Genomic DNA, 27,848 nt, shown 5'->3' with positions numbered 1-27,848 from the left:
ACCTGCCCGAGGAGCACAAATCTTTCCCGAAGCCACAGAATTTCCCACAAGCCATTGCCAGTGCAGAGGGCGAGAGTGGAACTGGGAATGTCGCCGACTTCAAGGGTGCTGCCCAGGGGACACCTGCACCGCTGGACCGGCTTGGGAAACGGAACGGAAAGAGGAAGTAGGTGGGCGGGGATGGGTGACTGTGAGCAAACTGCGTAGTGGGCGGGGCCGGGCTAGGCTCGGGGCCCCAAAGGCTGGAGGCGCAGCAAACTCGCTAGTCCCTAAGGAATTTCGGGAGACGCACAGTGCACAACCTGGGAGCGGAGGACACGGCGGGGTGTCGCGGGGACACGAAACCTCCCCGGAGCCGCAGTCGCCGCGCGGGGCGGCCTGGGAAAGTCACCAGTCAGCAGCGCAGTGGCGGGAACCGCAGCCCGGCGGCCCTGGAACCTCCCAGGTCAGAGGAGCTGCGGGGCTGGGACACGGGAGGGGAGGGACCGGGGGTGCGAGCAGTTTCTCTGCTGTTCATAAGGACCCTGCTCTGACAAAAAAATTTACTGTTGGTAAATTTTAGACTGTATGAACTAGACTGTGATTTTTTTCTTTTAAGATTTTTTAAATAGTCTCTTATAAATATTGTTGCAAAATTGAATTTATATATTGAGGTTTTTAAACAGTGTTCTGTTTGTTATTTCCGAAACAACAAAGCTCTTAAATTTTAAATTATCCATACTTTTCAACTAACGTGTTCCACCACTTCCCTACTCAGGAGAGTGGCATTTAGGGCTTGTGAATTGTCAACCTAAAAAGCTTGTTAGATATTAATCACATAAGTATCGACTGTAGATTTGTTTGAATCACAAATATATTTTAGCAGACTCCACAGTTATGGTTATAAGCATTGGCATTTACTATGTAGAATTTTACCACTAATTTTCCATCTGAGATGTATGCATTCTATGGTGTAAATACAGTGCTCAAAATTTTGTACTCTTATGTGAGTATGTTACATAATGTTACATCTTATAGTCTAGAAAGACACCTTATGCATGCTGAGAGTGAGGCTATCAGGCTACAGTATGTCCACCGTTATAAAGCACCGAATAGAACAGCACTTCAGTAGAAAGGACTTTTGAATAATTGTGACCACTCACCTACATCAGAAGAGTCTCAGGTTTTCTTTTGTCTTCTTGGTTCAAGAATAGCACATGGCCACTTGGCCACGCTCTTGCTTTTTGGGTGGGTGGGGGGCTGAAACAGGATTTCTCAGTGTAACAGCAGTCCTGGGTGTCCTAGAACTTCAGACCAGGCTGGCCTCAAACTCAAAGATCCACCAGCCTCTGCCTCCTGAGTGCTGGGATTAAAGGAGTTTATCACCACCACCCTACTCAAACCATGGCTTTTTATTTCAGGGTTTGTTGACATTCAGTGATGTTGTTGTGGACTTCTCCCAGGAGGAAGGGGAATGCTCAGAGGGTTTTGTACAGAGACTGGAGTTGGAGAATTGAAGTAGAGTAAGGTGGAAAAGACCATTTATACTGGATTACTGATTTATTTAAGTTACTTAAAGCTCTGCTTTTACAGCTAATCTTGCTGCCTGGACTTCATCTTGCTGCTTGGAACAGAATGACCTGGAGAAATTGATGAAACAATTAGCAACCTTACCACGTGCATTTAACATGCTTTAACATGCATTTGAAAAGCCCCCAAGCTGCCTTTGGGAAGTCCTGCTTGCTTTTCTCCTGGCCCCACCTTGTAGTTGTAGATTTTAAAATGCGAATACAAACGGAACTGGAGACAAAGCCTTTCCCAGCTTCAGTCCACTGGTGACATCTCTTCTTTCTCACTTCCAGTGGTTTAAGATTGCTTATTCCAGAGAGATTTCCACAACAGAATTACAGCAGTTTGGTTACTGTGGATGAGAATAGTTTTCTCGTATTATTCTTTCTCATCCTCAGGTTCCTTCTCAAACTGTGCTGCATGTGTGTGAGCTTTGTGTGGATGAACCTCACATCTCATATTACAGTGAAAAATTTTCAAAGCAGGAAAGAACATTTTCGTGAAGTTTTCTCTATTCTTCATGTTTTTCATTTGGGGAAGTGTTAGGTTTCTTTCATTTGTGTTCTGAGAGACTCAATAGTATATAATATTGCCACTTCAATCATGAAGTTTCATTTCCACTCTTGAGGTTTAGTTTTGTTTTTAATTTGCTCATATGTGTTTGCCTGCCTGTATGTCTGTACCACTTTCATACCTGGTGCCTACAGAGGCCAGGAGAAGGGGTCAGATCCCCTGGAGTTGGAATTGCAGATGATTGTGAGACACTGTATGGATGCCGGGACTCGATTCTTGGTTCTCTCTAAAAGAGCAGCCACCAGTACTTGTAACATATTTGTTTTGGGTTTTTTTTTTTTTTTTTTTGGTTTTTCGAGACAGGGTTTCTCTGTGTAGCTTTTCCCCTTTCCTGGAACTCACAGTGTAGCCCAGGCTGGCCTTGAACTCACAGAGATCTGCCTGGCTCTGCCTCCCAGGGCTGGGATTAAAGGCGTGCACCACCACCGCCCAGCCCACAGGGCTGGAGAGATGGCTCAGAGGTTAAGAGCACTGGCTGCTCTTCAAGAGGTCCTGAGTTCAATTCATTATAAGACCATTTAGGATTCACACAACAAGTACTCTGAACCATTGAGCCATCTTTCCAGCCCTACCCTTTAGCTTTAGCTGAGCTGTGACTGGAAGTGGGACTCAAGTTATGCAGATTGAAAATGGTCTCTAAATATCTTCGGTGTTCTGACACTACGTGACAGTTGGGGAACCATTTGTAGAATCCTCTGGTTCATGTTCTCTTTATCTACTGCGCACAGTACTGTGTTAGAACAATCTCTTTCTCGTGTCTAGGACTCACTGATCGCCCAGACCTGCTCACCTCTGCAGCAGAACAGATCCCTGGATGGTGAAGAGAGAGGAGACAGTAGCGAAGGATCCAGGTGTGTTGGGTTGATTGAGGCAAGGATTGGTGAGCAGCTCAAGTGACAGCGGAAACTGGCATGACATCAGTTTTGCCACATTCTGTTTCATTATAAATGATTCTGGAGAACTCTACTGAGAATAATCTCCTCAGGATTATCCTGTTAGAGGTGTTAGAAGACTTTCTATGTAAGAATTAATAGTAAAGCCCGGAGGTGGTGGCACACGCCTTTAATCTCCACATGCGTGAGGCAGAGGCAGGTGGATCTCTGTGAGTTCGAGGCCAACATGTCTACAGAGCGAGTTCCAGGATAAGCTCCAAAGCTACACAGAGAAACCCTGTCTTGAAAGACAAATAAACAAACAAACGATCAAAAAGAATTAATAGTAAAAAGCAAATGTAATTTTATTTCACTATGCATGTGATTGATGGTATTCCTCTTGAACGCATATCACTGATAGTTTCTTCATATCAATATTAAATAGTTTTCATTACTATAATTTTAATTTATAAAATTAGGAAAATTGATGCCTCTCAGTTTTTCTCTGCTCTCCAAAATTTTGCAGTTTTTTGCAGTTCTTCAAATTCTATATCTAATATTAGGGTTAATTTCTCTACATCCTAAAACAATGCCAGTAGGATTTTGATAAAAATTGTTTAGTATCTCTCTAGAGTATTAAGCTCCATGTACATTGTCCTCTCAATGATATCTCCTGTCTGTCTTGAGGTCAACACTCAGTGGTTTTGTTGCTATGATTTTAACAGTTTCAAATCGCCTCTGGGTTTGATCTTCCTTTGAAGAATTTTTGAAATGTTTGTGGTTTCCCACAATTTAATATCACTTTAGGATTACTTTCTCTATTTCTACAAAAATGCCAGGAAGATTTTGATAGGAACTTTCTTGGAAACTTTAGAGAAGGCAACATTCTACATGGCCTTTTCGTTTGTGAATAAGAACATGCCAGCTGTCAGTTTTCACATCATGTATTCCTTCTGTTTTCCTGCTGTTAATATTTGCTTTCCAGCTCTGTCAGAAAAGAGAGTTTCTTTTCATTCTTTTTCTTTTCTTTCTTTCTTTCTTTTCTTTTTCTTGAGACAGGGTTTTGCTGTGTAGCTCTGGCTGTCCTGGAACTCACTCTGTAGATCAGGCTGACCTCAAACTCACAGATCCATCTGCCTCTGCTCCCTGAGTGCTAAGTCACCTTCTCCTGGTGACCTAGTCTGTTTCTAAGATTTGACCACAGTAGAGCATTTTGGTAAAATTACAGATGGTCTTAGCTGCTTGGGCTGGTTCTGGACCTGCTCTCCCTTGCCCTGGGCTGGGCCTGCTCTTTTGCCTCTACCGTGGTGCTCTTGGTCATGTGGCTCTGTATTATATCCTGAGATCACAGCTTTAATAGATCAGTCTCTGCTGTTGTAATATATACGTTTATACTGTATCTTGTGTCATTTTCCCTCATTGGTGTGCATGGAAATGCATTTCATTGTTTATTATCTTTTTCACCTTTTTTGAGTGCCTTCAATTTTTCATCATAGAAGTCAAAGTTAATTAATTAATTAGCACCTTATTCTTTAGGAGTATTCCTGGATGGGATTTTATCTGTCTGTCTGTCTGTCTGTCTGTCTATCATCTATCTAACAATCTGTCATCTATCTATCTATCTCTTTTGAGAAAGAGTCTTACTATGTAGCTCTAGCTGTTCTGGCCTTGAACTCACATAGATCCACCTGTTTCTGTTTCTTGAGCCCTGGCATCAGAGGCTTGTGTCACCATGCCTGTCTCCTGGGTGTATTTTAAGGTAATGTTATGGGTTAGTTTCTCCATTTGGTTTTTAACATCCTCATTATCGATATATGGAAAAAGTAGTGATTTTACATGTTAATTTTCCATTTTCAACATTACTTCAAGCATTTGACAAATCTAAGGGTTCCTCGTCTTGTCAGTAGGGAGGTTTTTATGTTTTTTTGGTTTGGTTTGGTTTGGTTTGGTTTGTTTTTTTTAGGGAGTTTTTCAAGACAGGGTTTCTCTGTGTAACAGCCCTGGCTGTCCTGGAACACATCTTGTAGACCAGGCTGGCCTGGAACTCACAGAAATCCGACTGCCTCTGCCTCCCGAGTGCTGGGATTAAAGTTGTGTGCCACCACGCCCAGCTATCAGTAGGGAGTTTTACCTCTGTGATCACATCGTTGTGGAAAAGAGCACTTTGGTGCCTTTATGTCCTAGCTTATCTCTTTTGCTTCTTTGTCTTTTCAAACCTCTCTTGCTAGCCATCATAGCTCCACATTAAATAAAACTGAAGAAGGTGTGCGCCTTTGTGTTGTTACGGTGTTCCTGCCAATGAGGTTCATTTTTCTCTCCGTACTGTACTGTTGGCCTAGGTTTGACAAACATGTCCTTTATGGTATTGAGCCACGTTCCATTTCTTCATAGCTCCTTTAGGAATTCCATCATGAGATTTTGTTGAACTGAACTTTGTCAGGTGACATTTCATTTCTGTTTCTACCCAGACTTTGTTCATAGGATTTTTCTTCCCTGTAATTTTGTTGGTTGTGTTGTAGGTGGTTGCATGATTGGTACTATTTTTTTTCCTTCTCTGTTACAGTGCTTTGCTGGTTGGCTATGTTGTACTTGACTTATTAATTCCCAGCTCTCCTATATTCACTTATTCCTCACACATATCTCATTTCCTGTATCCTCTTAGATAATTCCTCTCCCTGTCGGTTTTGTTTTTATTTTATTTTATTTTATGTGTGTTTTGCTTGCATGTATGTGGGTGCACTATGTGCAAACCCGGTGCCTGAAAGGCCTGAGGGCATTATATCTCCCTGAGTTATAGACGATTGTAGTTTGCCATGTGATTTGAACCTGCATCCTCTGGAAGAGCAGCCGGTGCTCTTAAATGCTCAGTCCCCCCTCCCCCAACCTCTCTTTTCTCATTCTTGTGTGCATCGTCTGTTCTTCTTATTATCTTCAGTATGTTTGGGTGAAATGACCTGTTAACTCATGACTATCTCCAAATGCCCTTACCTCTCTGCCAACTGTTAGGGACATGTTGCCTGGGTGCAATGATATGGTTAATGGTTGTTTTCTATCGTGGCTTTAAACACACTCTTTCATAGTCTGCTGACTGTAGGAATATTGACAAGACATCTGGTAGTATTCTAGTGTGTGGATCTTTTTCTGTGGTATATGGCTTTGTTCCTAACCACTTTTAATACAAATTTCAGGTTTATCTTTTTGACACCTTGGCACAAAAGTGCAAGAAGGAGAAAAATGGCTGGTTCTCCAGTAAACACGTTCCAGGTCAGTGTCGTGCCCTCTTCTCATCTGTGGGATTGTTATAGATTAAAACACTGCAGGCCTTTAATTACGTGTGTATGTTATCTAAAAGTTTGTTTTTCCTCTTCTTCTGACAGATAAGGTTAACTGATTAAATATACATGGCCTCTACTGTAGCACAGCCTTCCCTTCATCTGTCCTTCCCAGCTTCTCTTTGTAAGGGTAAATGAATTCAAGACCTGTAATTCTGAAAATGTTTTCCACTGTGATTGATAATCAGAGAAATGTGTTGATACCCGATTGGACAGAGGATTCGGGGGGTGCCCTTATATATCATTGAGGAGGACCATGTTCAGCAGAGGCTCCATTTGAGCACTCCGTGAGATTTCCTTAAACTAGCTTTATGAAAGTGCACATTCAGACTCAAGAGCCTTGCTGTTGTCACTGAACTGTTTATGAAAAAGTAGTCGTAGACAAGGTCGTACTGTCTGTGATCCTCATGCAGAATGTTTAAGCTCTCTAATGAGTGCAGAGTACTGCGATTCTGTGTCATCTTGGCCTAAAGCAGGGTTCTCAGCCTGTGGGTCATGACCCCTTTGGCAAACCTAGAGCTGTATTAAAAGGTCACAGCTTTAAGGAGGTTGAGAGCCACTGGCCTAAAGTGATACTCTTGTTGGCAGATTCAGATTGTAGTTTCTTTGCTTCTCTCCTTTTTTTGTTTGTTTGGTTGGTTGGTTTTTCAAGACAAGGTTTCTCTATAGCCCTGACTGTCCTAGAACTCACTCTGTAGTTGCTGGCCTCGAACTCACAGAGATCTGCCTGTCTCTGCCTCTCCAGTTCTGGGATCGAAACCAGTTGCCACCACTGCCCAGCCCTGGTTTTTATATGTACTTCAGGGTTGCCAAAATATCTCATAAGATAATCTCATTATATAGTGAATGTTTGGAGCATTAGCGGTATGGATTGTCGCTGCTCCCTTCTTACTGTGAGAAAACCAGAACTCTCTGACAGACTGACTCACTCACTCACTTATTTATTTGCTTATTACATTGAGACAGTGTCTCACTTTGCAGCCTTGGTCTGGAACTCACTATGTAAACCCAGAGTGCAAAGCGATTTGCCTACCTCTTCCTCCTGCATGGGATTTAAGATGTGTTCCACCACACCCGGTATTTGAAACTGCTTTGACATTAAATTCATCCATAGATTCTGCCTCCCAAGTTCTGCCTCTTTGCTCTAGAGAATTGTGGAGCTAGAGCATTGATCCTAGATCCTTAGCTCACCAGAGCTTATTAGAATACAGTCCGGCCAGGCAGTGGTGGTGCACACCTTTAATCTCAGCACTGGAGAGGCAGAGGCAGGCAGATCTCTGTGAGTTCGAGGCCAGCCTGGTCTACAAAGTGAGTTCCAGGTCAGGCTCCAAAGCTACACAGAGAAACCCTGTCTCAAAAAAACAAAAACAAACAAACAAACAAACAAAAAAGAATACAGTTCAATAAGACCTAACTGTGGAAAAGATTGATCCAGTGTCTCTGTTTTATCGAGGTCTACCATTTTGGCATTTAGAAGCACAGTTTTGCTTATCACAAGTTTACTGTCTAAGATGCCTACACTGTGATTCTATGTTAAATGAACACAGCCTTGATAAAAAGGTATATTTCTCTGTCCACACCATGAATTTATATCTTATATGCCCTAAAAATATATTGTTTCTGGGAATATAATGTCATCCTATTTTCCCGTAGTTAGACAATGCAGTTTTGAGTGTGATTACTCCAGAAATCATCTTACTGAATAACTGTGCTCCTTCATTTACAACAGAATAAATGGCTCGATTTCTCTTGTACTCTTTGTATCCAGGAAAGTACTCTACACATGGTAAATTTATTTTCATTTCAGGGTCTGTTGACATTCCGGGATGTGGCTGTGGACATCTCCCAGGAGGAGTGGGAATACCTGGATTCTGCTCAGAGGGCTTTGTACATTGATGTGATGCTGGAGAATTACAGCAACCTGATCTCTGTGGGTGAGGATATTTTTCTCAAAGAATTCGTAACTGATCCTTGGTATATACCTACTGTGTAGATGTGGATACTCTCTGGTTAGCTATCTTAGAAACTATAGGAAACTCGGTAATGTTAACTAATACATCTTCCTGGTATTTGATGTTTTCCCTTTTGAAGGCATTTTGAAGGCTTCCTTTCAGGTCCACAATACATTCACAGACCTGGCAGTAGTTGTTTCCACCCACATCTCAAAGTATCATTTCCAGCATTGCATTGGGTTCATTCAGAAACTGATCATATTCCTATCCACATCCTAATGTTCCATTTCCATTTGATATACTCCAAGAGAGATAATATTCCCACCAAATCCTGAAGTTCCATTTCCATCATTGCATTTGACTCAGTCTTAACAGGAAGCAAAACTCAGCCTGGAAACTGAAAATGCTCCCTAAATATTTCTTAAGCTTTATTTATTTTATTTTATGCATGGGTGTTAGCCTGCATGTACATGAGTGCTCAGAGTGCCCAACTAAGCCAGCAGAAGGCAGCAAATGCACTGATTCTGAAGTTACAAACGATTGTGAGCTTCCACAGGTACTAGGGACCAAAACTGGGTCCTTTTCACCATTGAGCCATTTACTTAGGACTTCTATTATGTCATCTTTTTAGATATCTAGTACATTCTATAGAATCCAGCAAAATCATGTGCCACTTTCTAATACACAGGTATTATTGCATGCAAGGCAGACCTGGTTCCCTGTCTGGAGCAAATCCAAGTGCCCTGGAATGTGAAGAGAGAGGAGATGGTGGCCAGACCAGGTAGGGGTGAGTGAATGAACAGGACAGAAGTGAGAGATTCCAGTGAAAGAGGAAGGAAAAACAGAAAATGGTTTTGCCATGTTCTGTCTCACTAGAGTTAATTCTTGATCTCTTTCCTTAGTGCAGTGCCCTCAAGATGCATTCTACTGTAAATGTTAGAAGACATTCTTATTGCACAGGTATTATCTTGGAAGTACTACTAGTATGCAAATAAAATTTTATTTGACTATGAGGGAGGAGGATTCTGTCTTAGTAACCATTCATGTCTTCAGTTATAAGACTTCAGGCCAATACTAAGTGATTTTCGTTGCTATAATTTTTTTGTTTGTTGGTTTGTTTTTCCAGACAAGGTTTCTCTGAGTTGCCCTGGCTGTCTTGGAACTCACTTTATAGACCAGGCTAGCCTCGAACTCTCAGAGATCTGCCTTCCTCTGCCTCTTGAATGCTAGGATTAAAGGCATGAGCCACAATGCCTGGCACATTCATCATTTCTTTTTATGATGGTTCAATTAGTTAAGATAGGATTCATCCTGCAGCGTGTTCTTTTAAGTTTGAGTAGACTGAGGTGTCCTTCCATGTAGGTGAATCTCAGGAGGGCTGCTGGCAATAATCCATGTCTCATGCTGTTTGTGTGCTTCTTTCCAGACCTGACATTCTGTCTAATATCATCATCTATCGTTACATGGTAGATATTGAAAGATTCTATAATCATGATGTATTTTTTCATCATGTATTATTTTTTCATTCCTGTCAATGATTGTTTCATGTATTAGGAAAATATGCTATGAAATGCATCCATACTGATAAAATCTTTTATAGGGAATGGACCATTTTATTCTTGGTTAGTATTCTTTATTTTAATTTTGATGGTGTTGATTTGAATTGCCTGTTATTTTACTTGTGTACTTCAGTTCTTTATTGCTACCTATAGTCATGTGATCCCTTTTCTCTTTTCATTTTGTTTTGTTTATTTCAAGACAGGTTTTCTTTGTTTAGCCTTGACTATCCTAGGACTAGTTCTGTGTGAGCAGGCTGGTCTCAAACCCACTTGAGAACCACCTGCCTCTTCCTGGGATTAAGGGCATGTACCACCACTGCCCAGAATTTGATTTTCTTAATATGGAATGCTTCATGAATTTGCATGTCACCCTTGTGCAGGGGCAATTCTAATCTGTGTGTCATTCCAGTTTTAGTGTAAGCGCTGTCCATGAGCGCACCATTGGGTACAGTCTTAGTCACTATTGTTGTTAAGAGACACCATGACCAAGGGAACTCTTAGGAAAGAAAGCATTTAATTGGAGGTTTGAGTATAGTTTCAAAGGGTTAGTCAGTTATCATCATGGTGGGGTGCTGTGGGATGTTCTGTATGTTAAATGTGTTGCGCTGATTGGTTAATAAATAAAACACTGATTGGCCAGTATCCAGGCAGGAAGTATAGGCAGGACAAGGAGAGAGGAGAATTCTGGGAAGTGGAAGGCTGAGTCAGAAAGACGCTGCCAGCCCCCGCCACCATAACAAGTGAGATGTAAGGTACCTGTAAGCCACGAGCCACGTGGCAACTTATAGACTAATAGAAAGGGGTCAATTTAAGATAGAAGAACTAGATAGCTAGAAGCCTGAGCCATTAGGCCAAACAGTTTAAATAATATAAGTCTCTGTGTGTTTACTTGGTTGGGTCTGAGTGGCTGCGGGACTGGCGGGTGAGAGAGATTTGTCCTGACCGTGAGCCAGGCAGGACTGGAGAAAACTTCAGCTACAGTGTGGAGCATGTGGGAGGCAGGATGGCATGGTGCTGGACCAGTAGTTGAGCACTTTACATCTTAATCCAAAGGCAGAGTGACACCTGGCCTGGTGTTAGCTTTTAAAACCTCAGAGTTCACGCCCAGCGACACTTTTCCAACAAGGGCACAATTTCTAATCCTTTCTCAGTTCATCAGCTGAGGACTAAGCATGCAAATATATGAGCCTGTGAAATGCGTTCTCATTCAAACCACCACAGATATCTTATCAAAATTTCTTCATTCAACATTTTGTGTCCTTAAATTTGAAGTAGATTTATGGCAGAAAATATATATTTTAATCTTATTTTTCTTTGTTTCAAATCTTTTTTCTTAAATTCATTTTAATTTTTATGTATCTATATACGTAATTTTTTTTTTTTTTTGAGATAGGGTTTCTCTGTGTAGCTTTCAAGCCTGTCCTGGAACTCGCTGTGTAGACCAGGCTGGCCTCGAACTCACAGAGATCTGCCTGCCTCTGCCTCCTGAGTGCTGGGATTAAAGGTGTGCGCCACCACCACCCTGCTTTATGTATGTAATTTTTGTGTATGGAGGCTTTGTCTGCATGTATGTCTGTACACAACCCATGTACCTGGTACCCTTGGATGCCCTGGAGCTGAAGTTACCGAGGGCTGGAGTTGCCATGTGCATGTCACAGCCTGGGTCCTCTGGAAGAGCATCCACTGAGCCATCTCTCCAGCCGCTCTGTCTCAATTCTTGAAGCAATTTTGCATCTTCTACTCTGATATGATTTTAAGAAAATCACTGAAAGTGCCGGGCGGTGGTGGCGCACGCCTTTAATCCCAGCACTTGGGAGGCAGAGGCAGGCGGATCTCTGTGAGTTCGAGACCAGCCTGGTCTACAAAGCGAGTTCCAGGTTCCAGGAAAGGCACAAAGCTACACAGAGAAACCCTGTCTCGAAAAACCAAAAAAAAAAAAAAAAAAAAAAAAAAAGAAAATCACTGAAAGTAAAGAACATACTAACACTTTTTACAAAGTTTTCTGTATTTCTCATGACTATCTTAACTTCTTTACTCTTCATATTAATCTTTACTGTTTTCATTCTATTATAAAGTTCAGTCATGATCCTTTATAATTATTTTATTCTTGCATACTACAGGGCTTGCCAAAGCCAGCACCTGAAAATATGTCAACTGGTTATATATAAAGTGATTTCATCTAAAAACACATCCACATCCTACACATTCTTTTTTGTTTGTTTGTTTGTTTGTTTTGTTTTGTTTTTCGAGACAGGGTTTTCTCTGTGTAGTTTTGGTGCCTGTCCTGGATCTCACTCTGTAGACCAGGCTGGTCTCTAACTCACAGAGATCCACCTGCCTGGGATTAAAGGCACGCACCACCACCGCCTGACTCCTACACATTTTTTGGGTTCCAGTGTCTGAGGCACTGACATTCTGATCAAGAAGAGCTGGAATCTCACTGTTACTATTTTATACTTTCAGAATTAGTCTTGTATATGTCCTTGAGACAATGGCAAAGAGGTTGTTTTGTCTGGTGAATCTCTCATAGTTCTGTGTTTAATTTTCTGAGCCCTGTTTCTGCTGCTGAGTTGAAACCTGCCCTGTTCCAGTTTTCTCTCTCTCATCCGTCGCACACAGAATTTGCTGCTTTTCAACACTGGGCTTTCTATCTTGGCCTTCCACTGATTTTAGTGTTCTAATTAGAGAATGAAAAAAAAATGTATGAATATCTAAGAAATGATTATCTTTGTTCCTTACTTAAATTTAATGTCTTATTCTACTGTGTAATGGCAAGCTCCTAGTTATTTTAGCAATCTTGCCGAACAATGTTGTCAGTGAATGTTGGTTTTGTTATGTACTATATGCTAGCATGAGAATATGAAATTTTCTATGCTACCACCTTGTTAATGTCTTCAAGTTGGAATAATGTTGTAGGTTATAATCTAACATGAGTTCATGAAGTAGGATATCTCTGTAATTTCCTTTCTTGCAGCCATGTCTTCATATTACATGTATTGACTTTCTCCATGGGAGAAAGGCACAAAGATCCTTCCAGAAAATAACCTTAGAAATCAGTGAAAGTAGTGAGTGACCTTTATAATTTCTATTTAAGGAAAGACAGGGAACACAGGACTGAGTTTGTAGATATCAGACAGTATAGGGTTTGAAATAAAGAGTGCATAACAACTACCCATGACATCCCTGCCCCATTTGATCTACAGCTTTGGATATTTAGCAAAAGTATTTTCTTTACATCCATTGCTTTCAATGATTTTAATGTGTCTTTAAGAAAAAAAAAATCTCTATCACGATTTTTGTTTGTTTGTTTTTGAGACAGGATCTCTCTATGTAGCTCTGGCTATTCTGGGACTCGACATGTAGACCAGGCTGGAGTGGAATTCACAGAGACCTGCCTGCCTTTGTCTGATAAATTCTGGGATTAAAGTCATGCTGCACCACACCTAGCTCTATCAAGTTCATAAGAAAAAAATTTAAACTTAAAAAAAATTTGAATATTCTGGGGAAGGATGTGCAAGCAATACACTTATTAAGTGGAGATATTTTGGATTTAAATAGTTATATAATATTTCTGAGGGAAATTTGGCAGAGTAACATTTTTCAAATGTAATCCATCAGAGAGCTCTGTCCCCAAAGTTTACTGTTTCTTCAACTATTTGTCCTACTTTTTTACAAATACACCTTAGGTAAGGACTAAAAGGCTGCTATCTGTGATGGAGATCAGAGTGGAGGTTCTTCTGAGCATCCATGCAGTAGCTTCCACACAGTGATAGTGAAAGGAAAGTCTTTGCTGAGAGCTCTGTGTAGGCAGAGTTCTTCTGTGTCTCAGTAGTCATTCCCAGATAACCATACAGATACTTATTATTGATTATAAATGCTCGGCCGATAGTTTAGGCTGTTTACTAGCTAACGCTTACATTTTAAATTAACCCATATTTCTTATCTCTGCCACGTGGTGGTACCTTGCTTCAGCACTGCATGTTTATCTCCTGCTTCCTCTGTATCTCACTTGAGACTCCTCAGATTCTGCCCTTCTTCTCTTAGCATCCTCTGTGTCTTGCTATCCCCACTATACCTCCTGCCTAGCTACTGGCCAGTAAGCTCTTTTATTAATCCAATCAGAAGGTGCCTTGGCAAAGACACATCTTTACAGTGTACAAGAAAATTATTCCATAACAGCTCTTTTCTAGAAAATTGTATTTACTTAGAGAACTCAGATATTGAGTCTGTTTCATCATGCATCAAACCTATTCACCCTAATTGTGCTCATTTTCTAGAGTACCAACAGATGTGTGGCGAATCTGAGAAGGTCTTTGATCAAAACTCAAAGTGTATTGCCTATGAGCATGTGGCTGTTCAACAGAAGTTGTGCGAATCCCCCAAATGGACACTGTACAAAACAAATAATACTACAGAAAACTGCTACAAAAACAGATGGATACAAAATCACAGGGGTGACTATACTGAATCAATACACTGCAGTAGACATGAAAGCATGCACACTGGAGAAGAACTTTGCAAATATAAAGATGTTGGCAAATCTTTAAGTTTATTTTCAAACATAAGTCAGAGTCATGGAATCTTCATAGGAAAGAAAGAGTATAAATATAACAAATGTGATCAGTCTCTTGGCTTTACCTCCAAGCTTGTACAGGTAAGAATTCATAATGGAGAAAAGCCACACTACTTCAGGGAATGTGGGAAATCCTTCAGGACCTGCTCAAGCCTCAGTACACATCAGAGAACTTGTACTGGAAAGAAACTATGGAAATGCACAGAATGTGACAAGTCCTTTAAGTGGTTATGCGACCTTAAAACCCATTACAGAATTCATCCTGGTGAGAAACCTTTCAAATGTAAGAAATGTGACAAATCTTTTACCTACTGCTCATCTCTTAAAGAACATCAGAACATCCATGAGGGAAAACTTTACAAATGTCAGGAATGTGACAAATCCTTTACCTACTGCTCATCTCTTAGAGAACATCAGAACATCCATGAGGGAAAACTTTACAAATGTTGGAGATGTAACAAATCCTTTACCCGGTGCTCATCTCTTAGAGCACATGAGAAAATTCATACTGGTGAAAAACCTTTCAAATGTAAGGAATGTAGTAGATCCTTTTATATGCTGTCCCAACTTAGAAAACATGACAGAACCCATACCGGAGAGAAACCTTACAAATGTAAGGAATGTGACAAATCTTTTACCTACTGCTCATCTCTTAGAGAACATCAGAATATGCATGCGGGAAAACTTTATAAATGTCAGGAATGTGACAAATCCTTTACCCGGTGCTCATCTCTTAGAACACATGAGAAAATTCATACTGGAGAAAAACCTTACAAATGTAAGGAATGTGGTAAGTCTTTTTATATATTGTCCCAACTTAAAAAACATGACAGAACCCATACCGGAGAGAAACCTTACAAATGTAAGGAATGTGACAAATCCTTTACCCAGTGTTCAACCCTTAGAATACATCAGAAAATTCATGCTGGAGAGAAACCCTACAAATGTGAAGAGTGTGGTAAGTGCTTTTGTAAGTTGTCATACCTTAAAGTCCATTATAGAACCCATACTGGAGAGAAACCTTACCAATGTAAAATATGTGGTAAGGGCTTTTCTCAGTTGTCCTGTCTTAAAAGCCATGACAGAATCCATACTGGAGAGAAACCTTACAAATGTAGTCAATGTGACAGATCCTTTACGCACTGCTCAACTTGTAGGAGACATCAAAGCATTCATGCTGCAAAACTTTATAAATGTGAGGAATGTGACAAATCCTTCGCTAAACATTCTTCTCTTAAAACACATCAGAAAACCCATGCAGGAGAGAAACCTCACGGTTGTAAAGAATGTGGTAAGGCCTTCTATCAACTATCACACCTTAAAGTCCATTACAGAATCCACACTGGAGAGAAACCTTACAAATGTTATGAATGTGACAAATCCTTTACCAAATCTTCATCTCTTAGAACACATCAGAAAATCCATGCAGGAGAGAAACCTCATGGTTGTAAAGAATGTGGTAAAGCCTTCTATCACTTATCACACCTTAACATCCATTACAGAATTCATACAGGAGAGAAACCTTACAAATGTAGTGAATGTGACAAATCCTTTACCACGTTGGCAAACCTTAAAAGACATCAGAAAATTCATACTGGAGAAAAAACTTTCCATAGTAAATAATGTGGTATATGCTTTTTCAGAGCTCTGCCCATAGGGACCAAAGCAGTCACCACACTAGAGAATCATTATGAACTTGAGAAACTTGTGAAAGCCTTGAAGGAATTGTTGAATCTTACAAAACATCAAGAGTTTATAGTGAGGAAAAATTCTGAATATGTGGCCATATGGGAAGCCCTTAATTAAAACATTTTACTTTATCAACCTCAAAACTTTCATAGTGAAGACAATCTATGTTAATCTAAAGAATGTCACCAAGCCTTTAATTATTTCCTGAAATGTTGTACAGCATTTATATTAGAGAGAAATCGGATAAATGTTTACCATTGTGCTCTATTCATGCCTCATTGCACATTAAAAATTCCACTGTTGGGAACCAGAAGAAATTCACTGAATTTGTCAATGTCTTTACCTATTGCTAAACAGTAGACACCTGAAAATTCTTCCTGAAGGAAAATCCAAGAAAATGCTTTCAGAAGACTTTTTTCCCCGTCTTCAAAACATGCATTGTAGAGTGAAAACCTATCAATAGCAAGATGGTGAGAACTTTACACGGATGATCTTGTGACTGTGACAATGTATATGCTCATGCACAGCTAGAAAATCCCTAAGGGTATGCAGGAAAATTATTTTTCAGTTCTCTAGAAAGTTGGGGAAGTATTTAGTGAAAATGCAGAGCATAGTTGTTGGAATTCTGTCCACTCCTGCAGCTATGTGACTGCACATGTGCAGTTCAGCAGCCAAGTAAGGGGCCTTATGTCCTACGTAATCCATAGCGTAGCTCTGTAAACCCATGTGCACATGTGCAGGGGAATCTGTAAGAAGTGGATCACAGTCCCCCCCCCCCCTTCCTCTTCTCCTCCTCCTCCCAACTCTCTGCACATGTCTTCCACAGGCCCGGTCACTCTCTTCTGTCCCTCCCCTCTCCTAATAAAACTCTGCTCTGATAATGGGTTTTGTTATGCCTCTTGACCTTTCTCGCACTGGTAACAACACAGCACATTAAAACCAACAGTAGTAATAATAAAAGATTCATATACAAATACTAAGACACAAGCCAGTGTATTACAAAGAAGAAAACTAAATATATACAAAATCGTCACATATTTCAGTGGAATAGGATTTTTTGATTTGAGTAAAGAAAACGATCTTGGGAAACATTTTTATATTGTAAGTATTGAAATTGACTGACATAAGTACCGTTGGTTAGATTACACTGAAAAGCATCAAATAATTTGTATCAATTGTTGCATCAAAGCTGAGGGACCCAAGACAAGAGTCAGGGAAGTTAGGTAGAGAACGGCTACTAATCATCAGGGGACACCATTGGTTAAGCCGCGTTGCTTGTGGCTGGGGCGGCCATGCCGATGGAGGAGAGTGCTGGATATATCGTCGCAGAAGAGCGGAAGAATCAGTGTGCCATAGTTACCTTTCTAGAGCTTTATTGAGAGACGGAGAGAGAAAGAAAGGACCTGCGGAGGGGAATACGGAAGGAGAGAGTGCGGAAAAGGAGAGAACGTACAGAGGGCACACCCGCTTTTTGGTGCACACCTTTAATCCCAGCACTGGGGAGGCAGAGGCAGGTGGATCTCTGAGTTTGAGGCCAGCCTGGTCTACAGAGTGAGTTCCAGGACAGCCAAGGCTACAAAGAGAAACCCTGTCTCAAAGAGGAAAAAAAAAAAAGGACCTATCATTAGATACTGGGTTTATTGGTTTGTGTAGTGGTTTGCACCTTACTACCTGGAAGAGAAGGCAGTTGAGAAGGGGGAAATGCCTCAAACACAATAGGTTTTTGTCCTTAGTAACCACACCACAAAGGCTTACTCTTGTCAACTGGAGCATAGGCATTTGAAAAGCAAAAGCCTCCAGCCACTAAATCCCACTTGTTTGCTGGCTCTCCCCCACTTTATGGTTTTAGCGTATAAAAAGAATACAAACTGAAGTCTTTCAGGAACTATACTGTCTTCAGTCCACTGGTGAATAAATCTCTCTTCCATTCAGTGCTGTTGAAGTACTCACAGCAGAAAAATCCCTTCAACTCTATCACTTTTACCAAGAATGATTAATGTCCCAAGAAAAAGTTATTACTGTGCCATAGCGGCAGATGAACAGTAGGAATGCACTTATGAGTGAGGTGGGCCTCCTCTCCCCAAAGAAAACTGCTTTCCTCGATATTTGCTTTTTTGTTTTGTTTTTGTCTTTATTTTATTTTATTTTATTTTTTTTTTTTTTGAGGTAGTTTCTCTGTATAGTCCTGTCCTGGAACTCTGTAGACCAGGCTGGCCTTGAACTCAGAGATCCGACTGCCTCTGCCTCCTGAGTACTGGGATTAAAGGCGTGCGCCACTGACACTTGGCATGTCCTAAATATTTACAAGAAAACATTTATGATCTGGATGTGGATTTTGGCCCACTTTTAATTCCAACACTAGCTAGAAGAAGGCAGAACTCTGAATTGAGGCCAGCCAGGCCTATGTAGTGAGACCTCATTCAAAATAACACAAACATTTTACTAATTGTTGAAAATTCTTGGCAAAGCTGTAGAATTAGCAATTAGTATCTTTATATAATAATAACAATGGCTGGATGTCTTCAATAAGATCTATGTGGAGAAAATAAATACAGATATCAGCAGAAAGTCAAAACTATTCTTAGAAAACTTGTGTTGTACAATGTGTACTAACAAGACTTACATTTTTGTCTGTTCTTTGTAAATGCTGAGTGATTACTCTGTTTTCCGTCTTAGTAACATTCTTCCAATTCCTGTAAGCTGCATTTGTGTTATAAAATCACAATCAGGTATGTTTTTCAAACTCTGTAAGTGAATTTCTTAATAAAGAAAACAGTTGCTTTTAATAATTTTGCGTGGACCTTCAATGAAATATATATGATCTAGCCTCGGGTCTGAACCTCTCACATGATATTTCAGCATAGGAAAGAAAGGGTAATTGCATTTTTGCTGCAGGATCTCACCATGTAGCCCCAATTGTCCTTGAACACATTATGTAGACCAGGCTGGCCTTAAACTCCCAGAGATAGAGATCTATCTACCTGCCTGTGCTTGAGTTTAAAAGTGTGCACCACCATGCCTGTCCTTCAAGGCTAATCTTAACAGAATTTGATAAAATACCAGAATGGTTTCTTTCAGAATGTTTTTGCGCCAGGTGGTGGTGGCGCATGCCTTTAATCCCAGCACTCAGGAGGCACAGCCAGGCGGATCTCTGTGAGTTCAAGGCCAGCCTGGTCTACACAGAGCGAGATCCAGGACTGGCACCAAAACAACACAGAGAAACTCTGTCTCAAAAAAACAAACAAACAAACAATGTTTTTGCACATTACACAAACCTCACAACTGGCATAATATTATCTAAGTTTATATTTCCTATTTCAGATCCAATGCTGAATGCAATCAATTACCTGGCAATGAAAGTGTAATCCTAACTGAGGCAGATTGAAGTTGCACTTACAAACCTCCAGTCAGTAATTTTCTTTACATCAAGTCCTTCTCAAGGCCACCTGAGCACACAGGTTTGGCTCTTTTTGTTGTTGTATTTAAGGAAGTAGGTAAAGATGTTGCACTCTGGATGAGTTTTAGGTGTTGAAGGGTCCAGGAATATAGAAATATAAAATTATAAACGTAAGGAATAAAAACTGACAGCCATCAGCTTGGCTAGCAAAAAAAGGATTAACCTTTAACTGGGCCCTCCGTGTTTTACGATGGGCAGCTCTGTCAACAACCCAAATGCTAGTTTTCTTTTACTAAAGATTGCCCTTTGCACCCCTGGGGTTAGCTATTCTTCGATAACACTCTACCACTCACTACCCAAACCAAAGTTAACTGTTAATGAGTTCTACATGACAGCTTGCCTTGCATTGTTTCATATTCCCCACTATGGGAACTCATCTATGTCAGGAGAAGTTGCAGGTTTGGACAAACATCAATTAACTAAGTCAAGAAGGGCTACAGGGATATACAAATATTGTTTAGCCAAACCCCCCTAAAACCTTGTTAATGGAAAATTATAAAAACCTAAAACAATTTGTCTCTAAAAATTTAACTTCAAAATTATAAAAATTCCTTTGTCTATGTCTCATGCTTATCCCTTACTATAAAAAGAGGCTCATAGCCCCCCACCCCCAACCCCACCCCCAGCTGCCACAGCCTCAGAATTCCAACATTGGCTGTGGTCTCAGCTAGCGGATAAGCTTTTGTGCCCTGTGGTGTTTTATAATTTTATTTTTTTATTTTTCTGGAATAAAGTTTGCTTCTGGTTTAACAGACTTTGATGGTCTGTCCCCCATTATTTCGAGCCCCTGGACCCAACAGTGTGAGACAGCAGCAGGGAACATGTGCGTGTTTGAATCTCTTCAGACATAAAGGAAACAGCAGCAAAACAGACTGGGCAGGTGGGTGCTCTGCTGCTGAGCTGGCCTTTGCTGAGCAAGAGTAACCGCTGAGTCAGCTAAAGAGGGGAAGGTGCTTCTCACTGCTCCAGGCTTACTGCTATCTATGTCCTTGGTCCCATTGAGAGGGCTCATGGATGGTGGTGGTGTGAATGAGAATGTCCCCATAAGCTCTTGTATTTGAATGTTCAGTGCCCAGTTTGATGAGCTGTTTTGGAAAGATTAGGAGGTATGACGTTGTTGGATGAGGTGTGGCACCTGGCGGGCAGGCTTTGAGGTTTCAGAAGCTCCTGCCAGTTGGTTCTCTGTTTGCCTCTGCCTGTGGATCAGAAGGTAAATCTCAGCTGCTGTTCCAGAGCCATGCCTGCCTGCTGCAATGATCCCCACCATGATCATGGGCTCTAACCTTCTGGAACTGTAAACATGCCCTTAATTAAATGTGTAAGTTGCCTTGGTCACAGTGTTTTGTCACAACAATAAAAAAGTAATTAAGACAGACAGAATATACTTGTTAGGGAGCCTAAGAAAGAAGGCATTCAGGGAGGAGAGAGAGAAAGACAGAGGGACAATAGGAAATGCAACCACAAAACTGTTAGCAACAGACAACATCCAAGCTGGGCTGACTCCATGCATGACTCTGAACTCACGGTCAGACTCAATGATTCAGTCACATTCCAGTGACCCTCAGAACACTATTGCCCTTGAGCAGGGAGGGACTCAATGATTCAGTCACATTCCAGTGACCCTCAGAACACTATTGCCCTTGAGCAGGGAGGGACTCAACACATGAACTTCAGGGAGAAATTTCAATTCCATACACCAAAATTGTGTCATTTATTAGCAAAGAAAACCTCACAAATATTAAAGGAAAATCATTTTACCTTCCACCTGTGGAATGCATTCGGAAAACTGTCACATTTCAGGCCCATGGCTTTAGTTCAGTATTGAACACCTGACAGAAACTAGGATCGCTCTTGTTTTTACTCCACGTTGGGCACAAAAGGACCATTTCTCCATTTTCAGAATCTTATTATGCAAATTCTGTGGTGTTTGCTTGTATTTTATACATATAAGAAGTAATTCATACTTTAAATTCCAAGTAATATGAAATAATATTTCCATGTGTTGGGTCCGGGGGTCTCAAAATAATGGAGGACAGATCACCAAAGTCTATTAAACCAGAAGCAAACTTTATTCTAGAAAAATAAAAAAATTAAAAATTTAAAAATAATAAAACACTGCGGGGTACAAAAACTTAACAGCTAGCTGAGACTACAGCCAATGTTGGAATTCTGGGGCTGTGGCAATGGAGGCGGGTACTGGCCCCCTTTTATAGTATCAAGCACAGGATACATGCTAGGAGTCACATAGAAACATCAGGCACGGGATGCATGTTAGAAGTCAGGTGGAAACAACTATTAAAAGTTAACTTTGATCTAAACAGTTGTTGGCTATAAGGGGCAAGGGTGTTAAAAGTTAACCCCTAGGCCAGGCGGTGGTGGCGCATGCCTTTAATCCCAGCACTGGGGAGGCAGAGGCAGGCGGATCTCTGTGAGTTCGAGGCCAGCCTAGTTTACAGAGCGAGATCCAGGAAAGGCACAAAGCTACACAGAGAAACCCTGTCTCGAAAAACCAAAAAAAAAAAAAAAAAAAAAAAAGTTAACCCCTGGCTGTTGACAGAGGAACTGGCTGTGAAGCAGAGGGCCATTGTTAGCAGTTAACATTTAGAGCTGATGATTGTCAGTTTTTATCTTTTAAGCTTATAATTTTATATTTCTATATTCCTGGACCCTTCACATGCAGCTCACTGATATTTGAGAATGATTTGCACTTGGGGAGTAATCCTAATTAATTAGTAATGGATGCATTATTCTATAGAGAACTCACTATGGTAAACATTTTTTTTTTTTATTTTTTTGGTTTTTCGAGACAGGGTTTCTCTTTGTAGCTTTGCGCCTTTCCTGGATCTCGCTCTGTAGACCAAGCTGGCCTGGAACTCACAAAGATCCGCCTGGCTCTGCCTCCCGAGTGCTGGGATTAAAGGCGTGTGCCACCACCGCCCGGCCAAACATTTTTTTAAAGAACAAAAATTCTTACAATGCACAGTAAAAACCCTCTTCAGTCAATTGTTTGGTTTTTGTTTTTCTTTTGAGACAAGGTTTCTTTGTTATGTTGCTCTGGCTGTCTTGGGACTCTGTAGTCTAGGCTGGCATTGAGCCTGCTTCTGGCCTCCTTACTGCTTAGATAAAGACCATGTGCCACTGCCCCCCCCCAAGCCTGTCAGGTTTTTTTTATATATATTATATATTTAATTTAATAAAGTTTAATATCACTCCAGAGAAGAGTCTCAATCTAGCTTCTTGTAAGAGTCACCTAGGGGTGCTGGGCATGTAGCTCAGTGGTAAGGTGCTTGCCTAGCACGTATAAGGGCCTAGGTTCAAACTCTGGTATCTTACCACATGCAAAAAGAACATGCATAAAAAAATGAGACATATTTTAACCAGGCATGGTGGCACATGCCTTTAATCCTAGCACTGAGGAGGCAGAGACAGGCAGATCTCTGTGAGTTCAAGTCAGCCTGGTCTACAGAGTGAGTTCCAGGACAGCCAGAGTGCCCTGTTAAAATCATGCATGGCTTTTTTCCCTCAAAATTTTCTAGAAGCTGTGTGCTGAATTGCATTGTGGCTGCAGTAAGTTGGATTCCCACTAACATTGTGTCTCTATGTTCTTTCTCCTGAATTAACTCTAGTTAATTTGTTATTAGCATTAATTAATAACAAATTAATAACATATCTAATTAATATGTTACTATTTGTGTCTTTTGTGTGGTTTGATGTTCCTTAACATAATTTAATACTATTTAGACACGTTGATATCAACTGGTGGGAAGTCTGGACATTTTTTCCTAAGACAGAATCTCAGAGAAGAGTAACAGATAGTGTTAGGGTCTGAGAATCCAGGAATAATCCACCACAAAAGACTGGGTTCGAGCAAGTCAACAATTTATTCAGAGAAACTGATATCAGCAAGGTGGTAGGGTTCCAGCTCCAGACTGCAATACCCAAGACAGGGGCAGCAGCCAGTTTTATAGGGGAAAACCACAGAGAGATAGCTCCCAAGTCCCATCCAATCATAACGTAATATGGGGAGAAGCAGTTGGGGACTTTCCATGGTGATACACTTTTCAGGCTATCAGGGAGTTCTTTGGTTTGGTGGTTCAGACTGGCTCTGGGCCAACCAAACAGAAGGGGCACAAAATGGAGTTTCTGCTGCTAACTATGATCTAACATTCCTCCCTCATCTAGTGGGTCATCAAATCATTGATGCCAGAGTTCCAGGTCCTGTAGGGGACCATATTGGACCTTCAGGACTAGGTGCTTAAGCAGTGATCCTCCTTTGGATGAAGTGAGAGATAGAGTACAGCAGGCAGGATGCACATGGCAAGATTAGCAGAATTGCAGCTAAAGGCCCCACCATCCCTGTTATCAATTGGTATTCTAGGCAGCCATTTTGTCCCCTATGTCAGGGAGTTTTCTTTTGACTTAGCCTTTTTCAGCATGTTATGGGGGCAGGAACAATGTACTCTCTTTTGTAGCAGCTTCCAGGTGAACTGGGGCATATGTTGTCAGGGCCCAGGAAGGTTCAAAGGCTAGTCAAAGGCTGGGCAATGGGGCATTTATCAGAAGCATCTGGTTAATTGATCTAGGTGAAGTGATGGGGAGCAATCATATCAACTGGACTGGTTCACATCAGTTTTCAGCAAATCCAGAGCTCAGCAGATTGTAATTTGCAGGTGCTTCCTGGATAGTATGTGTGTCAGCCAAGTGGAAATCTTCGGAGACATAGACTTGGGATAAAGGTTAAAATTCAAGAATTTAAAGAAAAACATTAAATTTGGAACTTTTTTCATTTGACCTGTGACAGATGGATCCAAGCCTTATGACTTTGATTCCTTGAAGCCTACATGAATTTTAGTTTATCAAAGGATATCAAAGTCTTAGATATATTAGCATTACCATTGTATTGAAATCCTAGCCCCAGGAAATTGTGGGTAGCAGCTCAGGGGAGAATGACAGCCTGGGACAAAATGGAGTTTCTGCCAATAACTAGAATCTAACAATGTGACTGCTTCTTGAGATAATGGCACCCAGGTCAGTCTCATCTACATTTCTTCTGGAAATGCTGCATATTGAAGCTCTGCATGACTTTGGTTCTTTGCTTCTCCTGATGTGTTTTTTGTTTGTTTGTTTGTTTCATTTTATTTTTTCCTGTAGACCAGGCTGGCCTCAAACTCAGAGATCACCCTGCCTCTGCCTCCCCAGTACTGGGATTAAAGGAATATGCCACCACCACCCAGCATCGTGAAATTTTTTAAGCTGCTTGTTTTCAAAATCTTCTGTTTCTTTTTCTTTTGATGGTCAAATGTCACTCTTTAAATTCACATCTCCCATAGAGCGCAACATTCTCTCTATTTTGAAATTCTGAAAATGTTTGAATTATGACTGGTGCTCACAGAAATACATTGATGTCTAATTACTGCAGAGGATGGACTGTGTCCTTACTTATTAGTGAATGAGGTCTCATGTGCTATGGGGCTCCATTAGAATGGCCTATCCAGTTTCCAAAGGCAGTCTCAGCAAGTGCATATTTAAACACCCAGAACTCCTTACTACAGTCTCTGGGAAATTTATAGAACAGTAGAATTAGAAAAGACTTATACTATCATTATGCCTAATAGTAAAAAGTTAAATTCTCTAGAGAGTCCAGAAGACAGGCATATGTGTCTTGATCTTGCCCTAAAACCAATGCTCTTACGAGTAGATTCAAATGGTAGTTTGTCTCCTTGGCCTTTATTGTCAACAGCAATGAGGATATGTCTATTGACACTTGTCTACTTGTCTCAGGAGAATTAATATTCATGTCACAATTGATTAGGATACTCAGTGGTAACTTCCCAAACTAGAAAGACACTCATTTTTGCCTTGTCTTTAAAAAAATTTGAGTCAGGATTCCACTCTGTAGCCCAGTTCTTATATTTCTTTATGTGTCATTATGCCTGATAGACATTAAGGATTTTTTTTGAGGGTGTTGACTAGTGAAGCTACACCACATTTCATGCAAAAATGTAGGTTTTTCTTATTTACTTTTTGCTGTCTGTCTTCATGACAACAGTCAATGTTTCCCATTGCTTTAAATTTTATTTATTTATTTATTTTGTTTATTTATTTTTGAGGCAGGATCACCTTGTCAACCTGTCTGGTGTGGAACTGGATTTGTAGACCCAGGTGGCCTTGAACTCAGAGAGACTGGCCTACCTCTGCCTCCAGAGTGCTGGGATTAAAGGCGTGTACCACCACTGTGCAACTGCTTTTTCTATTTTTTAAGACTTCTATTTATGAATACAGAGACTTCCCTGACCTTTGAGAACACTGAATCTTTTGCTGTCAAGTGGTTTTCTGTGCTATTGATACTCCTCTTTCTGAACTAATACTCTGTCTGATGTCATTATCTGTCAGTGGATGGTGGATGGATGCTGAAGTTTCCCAGTGTCGCTGTCTGTTTTCTTCCTGCCATTCTGACATTGGTTGCTTCATGTGTTCATAAACTGTTGTATGAAATATACCCATATTGACCACACAGCTTTCTAGTGAGTGAAACATTTTATCATTCATTAGTATACCTTGGTTTTTTTTCAGCTTTTTGTTTGTTTGTTTGTGTTTTGTTTTGTTTTCGAGACAGTGTTTCTCTGTGTAGCTTTGCACCTTTCCTGGAACTCATTCTGTAGACTATGCTGGCCTCCAACTCACAGAGATCCACCTGCCTCTGCCTCCTGAGTGCTGGGATTAAAGGCATGCGCCACCACCGCCCGGCCTAATACCTTGTTTTATATTTTGATGTTTTTTCATTTTTTTACTACCCCCCATAATTAGAATCAACACTCTTCATTAGTGCTATCCATACTCATAACATATCTTTTTTTACATGTTCTTAATGCAGCTGGGCATGATGGCCATGCCCTTGATCCCAGCACACAGAAGGCAGAGGCAGGCAGAATTCTGAGTTCAAGACCAGCCTGGTCTACAGAGCAAGTTCCACCAGGACAGCCAGGGCTACACAGAGAAACCTGTCTCAAAAAACCCCCCAAAGGTTTGCAGACAAATGGATGGATCTAGAAAAAATCATCCTGAGTGAGGTAACCCAGACTCAGAAAGACAAACATGGTATGTACTCACTCATAGCAGGATACTAGACATGAAACAAGGATGACTTGTCTGCTACTCACATCACCAGGGAGGCTACCTGGAAAACAGGACCCCAAGAAAGACACAGAGATCGCCCAATGACAGAGAAATGGAATGAGATCTACATGAACAGCCTGGACATGAGTGGGGGTAATGAAAGGCGAGGGTTGAGGGAAAGAGAGCTTGGGGGAGCGGGAGATCCCAGCTGGATCAACAACAGAGAGGAAGAACAAGGAATAGGAGACCATGGTAAATGAAGACCACATGAGAATAGGAAGAAGCAAAGTGCTAGAGAGGCCCACAGAAATCTACAAAGATACCCACACAACAGACTGCTGGCAATGGTCGAGAGACAGCCCGAACTGACCTACTCTGGTGATGGGATGGCCAAACACCCTAATTGTTGTGCTAGAAACCTCATCCAACTACTGAGGGATCTGGATGCAGAGATCCATGACTAGGCCCCGGGTGGATCTCAGGGAGTCCAATTAGCGAGAATGAGGAGGGTTTATATGAGCGAGAATTGTTGAGACCAAGGTTGGATAAAGCACAGGGACAAATAGCCAAATGAATGGAAACACATGAACTATGAACCAATGGCTGAGGGGTCCCCACTGGATCAGGCCCTCTGAATGGGTGAGACAGTTGATTGGCTTGATCTGTTTGGGAGGCATCCAGGCAGTGGGACCAGATCTTGTGCTCATTGCATGAGTTGGCTGTTTGAAACCTGGGGCCTATGCAGGATTGTTTGGCTCGGCCTGGGAGGAGGGGACTAGACCTACCTGGACTGAGTCTACCAGGTTGACCTCAGTCTGTGGGGAAGGCTTTGCCCTGGAGGAGATGGGAATGGGGGGGGGGTTGGGGGGAAGGTGAGGGGGACGGGAGGGGGGAGAACAAGGGAATCCGTGGCTGATATGTAGAACTGAATTGTATTGCAAAATAAATTAAAAAAAAAAAAAAGAAATAAAAAAAAACCCAAAATAATAATAATAATAATAATAATGATAATAAGTGTTCTTAATGCATAGTGGTTTTTTCTTTCTTATATCTCTGTCAGTTATTTTATATTTCATTGATATTTTGAAGTCATTTCTTTCCTTTATAAATTTCATTTGATCCTCTTCTATGGGTTTTCTCTTTTTCCATCTTCTGATGTTGTCTTCCATTTTTTTCT

General features: G+C 41.0%; 1 protein-coding gene and 1 non-coding gene across 9 annotated transcripts; one reads left to right on the top strand and one right to left on the bottom strand.

The window, feature by feature from the left end:
- Positions 1–11: 11 nt before the first annotated feature.
- Positions 12–18,881, top strand: LOC128095688 (zinc finger protein 595-like). 8 transcript variants are annotated; one of them, XM_052714891.1, is made up of 6 exons: positions 12–166; positions 2,884–2,972; positions 6,182–6,257; positions 8,133–8,259; positions 8,966–9,058; positions 14,114–18,881. In XM_052714891.1, the coding sequence occupies exons 3-6, from the start codon at positions 6,228–6,230 to the stop codon at positions 16,030–16,032; spliced, it is 2,169 nt and encodes a 722-aa protein (XP_052570851.1). In that variant the 5' UTR covers positions 12–166; positions 2,884–2,972; positions 6,182–6,227; the 3' UTR covers positions 16,033–18,881. The 8 variants fall into 8 exon arrangements, with proteins under 8 accessions (XP_052570851.1, XP_052570850.1, XP_052570854.1 ...); XM_052714890.1 differs by lacking the exon at positions 12–166 and adding an exon at positions 197–445; XM_052714894.1 differs by lacking the exon at positions 12–166 and adding an exon at positions 197–445 and having other exon boundaries at positions 2,884–3,001.
- Positions 10,172–10,273, bottom strand: LOC128095764 (U6 spliceosomal RNA). Its single transcript, XR_008213372.1, has one exon. It is a non-coding gene; the product is annotated as a U6 spliceosomal RNA (small nuclear RNA).
- Positions 18,882–27,848: the final 8,967 nt, after the last annotated feature.

This window comes from Peromyscus californicus, unplaced genomic scaffold, assembly GCF_007827085.1.
Source record: "Peromyscus californicus insignis strain IS unplaced genomic scaffold, ASM782708v3 Scaffold_4__1_contigs__length_199733344, whole genome shotgun sequence".
Lineage (NCBI taxonomy): Eukaryota > Metazoa > Chordata > Mammalia > Rodentia > Cricetidae > Peromyscus > Peromyscus californicus.
Note: the sequence above shows the minus strand (reverse complement) of the source record. Positions and strands in the feature narration are given on the sequence as shown.